This window comes from Chionomys nivalis, chromosome 14 (genome assembly GCF_950005125.1).
Source record: "Chionomys nivalis chromosome 14, mChiNiv1.1, whole genome shotgun sequence".
Taxonomy (NCBI): Eukaryota; Metazoa; Chordata; class Mammalia; order Rodentia; family Cricetidae; genus Chionomys; species Chionomys nivalis.
In genome coordinates this window covers 40,246,517-40,254,376 of record NC_080099.1, presented here as the reverse complement: position 1 = coordinate 40,254,376, position 7,860 = coordinate 40,246,517, and the positions used below count along the sequence as shown (strand labels likewise).

The window sequence follows — 7,860 nt, the reverse complement described above, 5'->3', positions numbered from 1 at the left end:
TCCCGTTGTAGTTAATGCTTGTAATTATTTCAGAACAAGCATATACAGCTTAGGGACTTACGCCTCTTGTAAACTGCAAGGGCGAGAAATACCGCTTTCCCTGACAACCTGGTAATCGGTTCAGGTGCGCCCCAGGTCGATTTCGATTGGCTCAGAGAACGCACAAGCTCTCAGCCTGAGCTATTAGTGGCCAATATGGCTCCACATCTGGCCGCAGCCAGTCGCGCAGACACGTGGCTGCGGTAAGCAGGGCGGTACTCGGGAGGACCTAGCTTTTCTCTCCGCCAGAGGGCGCCACCTACTCCTCCTTGCCACCGTCTCATTTCCCATGAAGCCTACGAGCGGCCAATCAACGGACAGCCTCAATACCGCTTTCAAAGTCGGCGGGCCCTTTGCCCAATAGTTAAGCAAATGCCGGCCTAGCGTCAAGATTGATGTCTCGCTTCTCCAATCATCTTATAGATCCCGTGTAGTCCCACCTCCTGGGTGTGGGATTGACGACCCTTCCGACCAATTGGGGACGCCGGGTCGGCGGGTGGATGAACGCGAGTGTCTGTAATGGCGGAGCGTGGCGGGGACGGAGGGGAAGGCGAGCGATTCAACCCGGGGGAGCTGAGGTAACGGGCGCTCCCTTTCCTCCCATCTCGGCGCGCTGGCGTCCCAGGGGCTGGGGCTGGCTGCGGAAGGCCCGGGGGACGGTGTGGGGACAGAAGCCGCGGCAGTCCGGGGCCGGCCGGACCGCGTGGGGCAGGCCATAGGGGGAAGGGAAGGCGGCTTGAATGAGAGCCGGGCCGGGGCTGGGCTGCGGCCTCCTGCGCGCGGCGGGGCACACCCGCGTCCTTCGGGGCCCGCAGCCCCGATCTGTGCGCCTCCGCCTTAGGCCGCGCTCCCCGGCCTCGCCTGGCGGCCCCGACTGGCCGCTCCCCTCCACCGCCCGGCCCGGCCGGCACTGCCCGAGCCGCCGTGGCCTCCTCCACGCCCTCCGCGGCCTCGCGCCGGCCCGGCCTCCCACTCCCCCTTCCTCAGCCTGCCCTGCTTTCCTCCGGCCCTTGTTCGCCATTCCGTTTCTTTTGTGAGGGTTCGCAGCCCTGACCGTTTGCTGGGCCGCGACGGCTGCATCTTGAAAGCGCTCTCTTCCCCCCGGATCCTCACCCCGGCTCTGAACGGGTTGCAGGCTCCGTTCGCGGGCCAGAGGCGGCGCCAGGCCTGTCACTCGTCCCCCTTAGTGATCGAGGGGACTTCTCAGAGGGGTTGGGGTGGTAGAACGGGTAAAGGTTGGAATGGTGGACTCAGGAAGTGGCTTGATGTGCCCGGGTCCCTAGCCTGCCACATCGCTCTTTGCTACCCACGCGTTAGCCCTACAGAGGCACTGACCTTTCTTCCTCTGGGACCTCCTCTCTCAGTGCCTGTGCAATCCGTGATTAAAGTTTGATCGGAGTGACCGGGAAATACCATCTCTTTGTAGGTGGTTTTTGAAGAGAAAGAGAGGTGACTTTTTTTTTTTTAAATATAAGGGAGAATTGCCATTTCAAATATTCAGCTCCCATTCTGAATCGTGCCGTTTTCCCAAAGGAAAACAGCAGTGTTGGTTTCGAGGACTCGTGTTTTCTAGAGTGAGGACAGAAACTTTCTAAGGAAATGGAGATTAGTCTTGCTTGGAAGAAAATAATGGGTTTTGGGTCCAGAATGTCACACACACAGATTCTCCTCTTTGGCAGGAACAAGGTTTTGTCTTATTTCTGAGGTGAATCTTGACCCCCTTTTATCCCCATACGTGTGTAATGAATGGTGGAGTGCGTTTTCAGGGTCTTCCAGTATTAGTGATAGGAAGTTTATTTTTGATTGTGGTCTCAAGAGGTTACCTTAGCTAGTCTCAGTGTCTTAGCAGAGCCTTGTGGAGAGTGTCTTCAACTTCACTGTTAGTAGTCCTGTGAACTCAATCCTGATAGTCTAGACTCTAGACAGTATTGCAAAACTGATTTTAATAAGGCTTTAATTAGATGGCCTGCTGCAAGTATTTGGTACCTTAGCTTCTTGGTTTCGAAGTTGCTTATGGATCGATGTATGGTGGCAAACACTTGTTAATCCAGCATTCAGGAAGCTGAGACTGTTAGATTTCAGGCCAGCCTCGATTACTGTGACTCTGTCTCCTTGCTTTGTAGATAACATTGTAGAGGGTTTAGCACTGCTCTAGATTTATGATAAGCTGGCTTTTTTGATGACCGAAACTGGCCTTTGTCTTGTATTTGCATCCCATATATGTTTCATAATAGTGTCTATCATAGAATCTGAGAAATTCAGTGTGCAGTAGAAATGTGGTAATAAACCAGTGTTGATATGGCTGCCTTACTCTACTACACTTATGCAGTCTGTGACAGTTACTGGCCTAGGTCCTGGCAGTAAAGGAAAAAGTCCTCTGTTCCCAAAGACCTTCCGTTTTAATTGAGGTTGGTCAAATTTGAAAGGAAACTGACCCTATCAAATGAGGAACCATTCTACAGGTGTGAAGCATTGTGGAGCTAGTTGGCTGGGCTGGGACGAAGTCTTGGGTCCCAGCTGACTGATTGTTTCAATTGATTGTTTCCAATACTCCTGCCTGTATGTAAGTAGGTAGCATCTTTAGTTCCTTGCTCATTCAACTAAAGTGTTTTCTCTGAGGATTTTGCTTGTCTAGATAGATTACTTCTAAAAAAATAAATTTGTATTTTTCAGGATGTCCTTTTGAAAAAAATTAGACATTTTTTCTTCAGGCACGTAGACTTCCCCCAAAATGTTGGGAGTTGGTGGGATCTCAAGTCGCTTGCAGTCCCTGAAATTCAGAGATCCAAATGTCATTCTCTGGTTGAGGACCCTGAAAGTAACTTGCAGACAGTTTTGTGCAGGGGGGCTTTGTTTACTACTAATACTTAGGACAAAGTACCCCAAACCTCAGTTTCCTTGCTGGTGAAAACAGGAACGAGAATGCTCTGGCATTACTATAAACCTGCCGCCGTAGCAAGCTACTTTTTTCTTTGTAAAGATGGCATTAAACTCACTTGAGTTGTAAGAATTTAGAGAGTACAGAAAATGAATGCCAGGTAACCGTGCTGGTGAAGAGGAAGTGCCAGCTCATAGGCACTATTAACGGTGAGAGCAGTTCAGTGCACTAAAAGAGCTGGCCACTGGCAGTAAAGGTCAGTGGTGGAGGGCTTCATAGCATTTGCTGTGCTTGAAAGAGAAGGTCTGCGAGACAGACCCTAGAGGTGGGGAACAGGCTGAGGTGACATTTGGGCTGAGTCTGAATAATTAACAGTTGGATGTGGGAAGCACATGCCAAACATGGGAACTGTCAGCATAAACTTCAGCTTAATAAAGTTGATGTATTTGAAGATCAGAAATACTGGAGTCTGGGAATGCCCGCAACATCCAGATAAGAACGGCTTGATAATAGCTGGGTAGTAACAACTGACATTAATATCAACAGCAGTAATTTAATAGCATGGGACACTAATGTTAATGCAATAACAGTACTGAGTGCCTAGTGCTTTAAAGCATTTCTGGTAGTTGCTCTTCCAGGTGCTTCATCTGTTATTTAGTCCTCTCTCTAGGCTTGGATGAGGAAGTGTTGAAGTAATGTATATAAAGGTCTCAGGACATGTTCTGCATGTAACTGGCATCAGAAAATAGTAAGCTTAGGCTATTGCAGCAGGAAATTAGTGGCAGCTTTTAAACAGAAATCTGGGAAATTAACTAAGTGCCTTATTTATATAGGTGAAGCTTTGTGAGACATTGGGAGTAATTGAAAGTGCTAATACAATTTTCTGTATGTTGGCTGGTACCTTAAATTGTTTGACAGGGTTATCTCATTGAGCAGAACTGTGGGGTAGCTTTCATTTGTAGTCTGCATTCATTTCTGCGGTAGGAAATTCAGACTTGGAAATTATTGTAACTTGCCTGATGAACAGAGCGGGTATGGTTTCGTGGTCCTAGAGGCTCAATGCTTGCCTTTTTTTTTTTTTTTTCAAGCCAAGGTTTCTCTGTAGCTTTGCTGTCCTGGAACTAGCTCCTGTAGACCAGACTGGCCTTGAAGTCAGAGACCCGCCTGCCTCTGCCTCCCTAAGTGCTGGGATTAAAGGCGTGCACCACCACCGCCTGGCTTAAAGCTTGACTTTAGCCGGGCAATGGTGGCGCACGCCTTTAATCCCAGCACTCGGGAGGCAGAGGCAGGCGGATCTCTGTGAGTTCAAGACCAGCCTGGTCTACAGAGCTAGTTCCAGGACAGGCTCCAAAGCCACAGAGAAACCCTGTCTCGAAAAACCAAAAAAAAAAAAAAAAAGAAGCTTGACTTTAAGTTAGGGTAGGAGATATGAATTCCAAAGAAAGAAATACTGTAGGTTTTTTGAAAAAGGAAAAGTTCACTAAAAGAATATTTGATATTACGGTACATTCTTTTTTGTTTTTGTTTGTCTTTTGAGACAAGAGTTTCTCTGTGTAACAGTCCTGGCTGTCCTGCAACTTGCTTTGTAGACGTACACCAGGCTGCCTTCACACTCCCCAGAGATCCGCCTGTCTCTGCCTCCTGAGTGCTGGGATTAAAGGTGTGCACCATCAAATAGAAAAACCAACCCCCACTCCAAAGAAAGAAAGAATATTATTGCTAATCTAGTTTTTTAGGTATGGAAATTTAGATTGTGCGTAATGTACAGACTTAGTTTAGCTACCTAGAAGATCTGGGTAGGTACTCTAATTGACTTTGGCAAGTTGAAGCTTTATAAATAGGTTTTTTTTAAAAAATTATTTATTTAGAGATAAGGATCTTGGGTTGCCTAGATTGTACTCAAATTTATGATCTATTGTCCCCCCCCCCCAAGATCTCACTATGTAGTTCATCTTTCTGTCCTTCCTTTTTTTTTTTTTTTTTTTTTTTTTGGCAAGGTTTTCTCTATATAGCCCTCGCTGTCCTGGAACTTGCTCTGTAGACCAGGTTCGTCTTGAACTTGCAAAGATACTCCCGCCTCTGCCTCCCAAGTGTTGGGATTAAAGACCTGCATCGTTATGCCTGACCTGCCTCTGTCTTTGAATAACTAGGATTGTGGGCAATAAACACCATGTCTGGCAGTAATAAAAATAATTATTGTAGGTTCTGTGTCTCATCCTTGTATGGTAGCTTTTGTATAGTATCACTAAGGTATGCATTGGTTCATATGAGTAGGATTTTTTGTTTTTCTCTGTATCCCTGGCTGTCCTGGAATTTACTCTGTTTAACAGACTAGCTTCAAACTCATAGAGATCTGCCTACCTCTGTCTGGAATTTAAAGGTGTGCACCACTATGCCTGGCCATATGAGTATTTTTTTAATTACTTATTTTTATTTCATGTGCTCCGGTGTTTTGCCTGCTCGTATGTCTGTGAGGGTGTTGAATCCTTTAGAACTGGAGTTGAAGAGAGTGGTGAGCTGCCATGTGGGTGCAGGAATTAAACCTCTCGGAGCAACCAGTGTTCTTATCTGCTGAGCCATCTCTCAACCCCTCATATGAGTATTCAATGGGCCCATACTGTGTCTAGACCTGGCAGTGTGCTGGGGAAATGAGTGAACAGAATCCCCTGAAAGGGTTTATAGGACATTGACATTTTAATTCTTGCTTAACCACTGAATCAGCTGTGAGGCCTTGGCCACGGACACGGTATTTCACTTTTGTGTGCCCTAGTCCTTACCGTAAAATGGGGATAATGGTAGTGTTCACCTCATATTCTCATAGAAGTGTCACTAAACCAGCAGTATTTGAAGAGCATAGCATACTCCCTGGCACGTTGTCAGCACTTCTAGGGATTTTTTTTTTAATCACTCGAGGCAAAGGTAAATAATAGTACTTTTTTTCCCTTTGAGGCAGGGTTTCACTGTGTTGTTAGCCCTGGCTATTCTGGATCTCACTATGTAGAACAATCTGGCCTGCAATTCAAAGAGATCCGTCTGCTTTTACCTTCCTAGCTGGGATTAAAGGCGTGCACCACCACCACCTAGCTATTTATGATGTTAGTTATTTACTCAAGTGCCGTAGAGAGACTACACTGAGATATTTGGCCATAGCTTGTGGTAGAGGTGCAGTGAAGGGAAGGTACACGATATTTGAAGTGTTTTAAGCTACTTCTACTCTCTTCTAATAAAAAGAAAATTCTCACTACATAATATTTTTTGTGTGTGCCTTGATGTCAGGACACTTGCAGGAATTTGTTATCCTATCATGTAGATCCCAGGGATCAAACTCAGGTCGTCAGGCTTGGCAGCAAGTACCTTTACTTGCTGAGCCATTTCACCAGCACTCCATCATCCTCCCTTAAAAACTTTAATCTCAGCACTCAGGAAGCAGAGACAGATGAATTTGAGGCCATTCCAATCTACATAGTGAGTTAGTTCTAGGACAGCTAGCGCCATGTAGAGAGACCATGTTTCAAAAAAAAACAGTTTAAGAAAGCCGGGCGGTGGTGGCGCACGCCTTTAATCCCAGCACTCAGGAGGCAGAAGCAGGCAGATCTCTGTGAGTTCGAGGCCAGCCTGGTCTACAAGAGCTAGTTCCAGGACAGGAACCAAAAGCTACAGAGAAACCCTGTCTTAAAAAATCCAACACAAAAAAAAAAAAAAAAAAAAAAAAGCCGGGCAGAGGTGCTGCACATCTTTAATCCTTTAATTCAATTCTGCCTTGCGAATCTGGGGAATCAAACTTAGGGCACCAGGGTTGGCAGTAAGTGCCTTTACCTGTTGAGTCTTTTCTCTGCCCCAAACATTATATATTTATTATTAGATTGAAGTTGTATACTCTTGGTTAGAATATGTGGGGTGTTCCTCTCAGTCATATCCTTAGACAACGTTAATTATGATAATCTGGTATTGCTTAATTTTCTGATTTGCTTTTCAGTCTACCTTATGACTATATGTACTGTTGTGGAAAGGTTTTAAAATCATCAAAATTTCCTTCCTCATCTTCATTCACATCTCATTTTACAATGCAGTTGCAAAATAATGGCTTTTCAACTATTGCTTGCACTTGAGTCCTTTAAAAATTGCTCTAGTTCAGTATTAACTACTTTTGTAGTTTTGAGAAACTCTTCAATGTTCTTCCGTACAGGATGGCTCAACAGCAGGCCTTGAGGTTCCGAGGCCCAGCTCCCCCACCAAATGCAGTGATGCGAGGCCCGCCACCTCTCATGAGACCTCCTCCTCCTTTCGGCATGATGAGAGGCCCTCCACCACCACCCAGACCCCCCTTTGGACGGCCTCCTTTTGATCCTAATATGCCACCAATGCCTCCCCCAGGAGGAATACCTCCACCCATGGGCCCACCACACCTCCAGGTAAAGAATATACAGATTGCCATTTCTTGGTTGGCATCAGAATCAATTTTATATATAGATTTTGTCTTAAAAACTTGATTCTATTTGTTTTTGTTTAAAGATTCTTCATGTGTATGAGTTTTGCCTACATGTATGTATATGTACTGAGGCCAGAAGCGTGTATCTGATACCCTGAATCTGGGTTAAAGACAGTTGGAAGCCACTGTGTGGGTGCTGGAAACCAAGCCATCTTTCCAGCACCTAAAGATTTTATTTCATTTTTTGAATGTTTTATATTTTAGTGTGTGGGTGGGTGGGTATCCAATGCCTTCTGATGCTGGAGTTAACAAGCAGCTGTGAACCACTGGACATGGGTACTGGAGAACACACTTAGCTTCCCTAGAAGAGGAGCAAACATTCCTAACTACTGACTCGGTTCCTGTTTTTTTATTTTTTGGAGACAAATTCTCTGTAGCTCAGGCTGGCCTTGAATTTACTGTGATTCTCCTGCCTTAGCTCTTAAATATAGGTGTGAGAGATCTCATCTAACAA

The 7,860-nt window shown here is 45.8% G+C and overlaps 1 protein-coding gene across 5 annotated transcripts in view; it reads left to right on the top strand.

Annotated features, from left to right (window-relative positions):
* Window positions 1-523: 523 nt before the first annotated feature.
* Window positions 524-7,860, top strand: part of Tcerg1 (transcription elongation regulator 1) — a 53,502-nt gene continuing 46,165 nt past the window's right edge. For all 5 annotated transcript variants that reach the window (XR_009058296.1, XM_057788538.1, XM_057788536.1 and 2 more), the window contains exons 1-2: window positions 524-617; window positions 7,104-7,329. Coding sequence is in view for 4 of the 5 variants with exons in the window: in XM_057788538.1 (XP_057644521.1) it covers window positions 559-617; window positions 7,104-7,329 (285 nt within the window). In the remaining variant the exon portion in view is untranslated. The remainder of the gene's footprint in view (window positions 618-7,103; window positions 7,330-7,860) is intronic.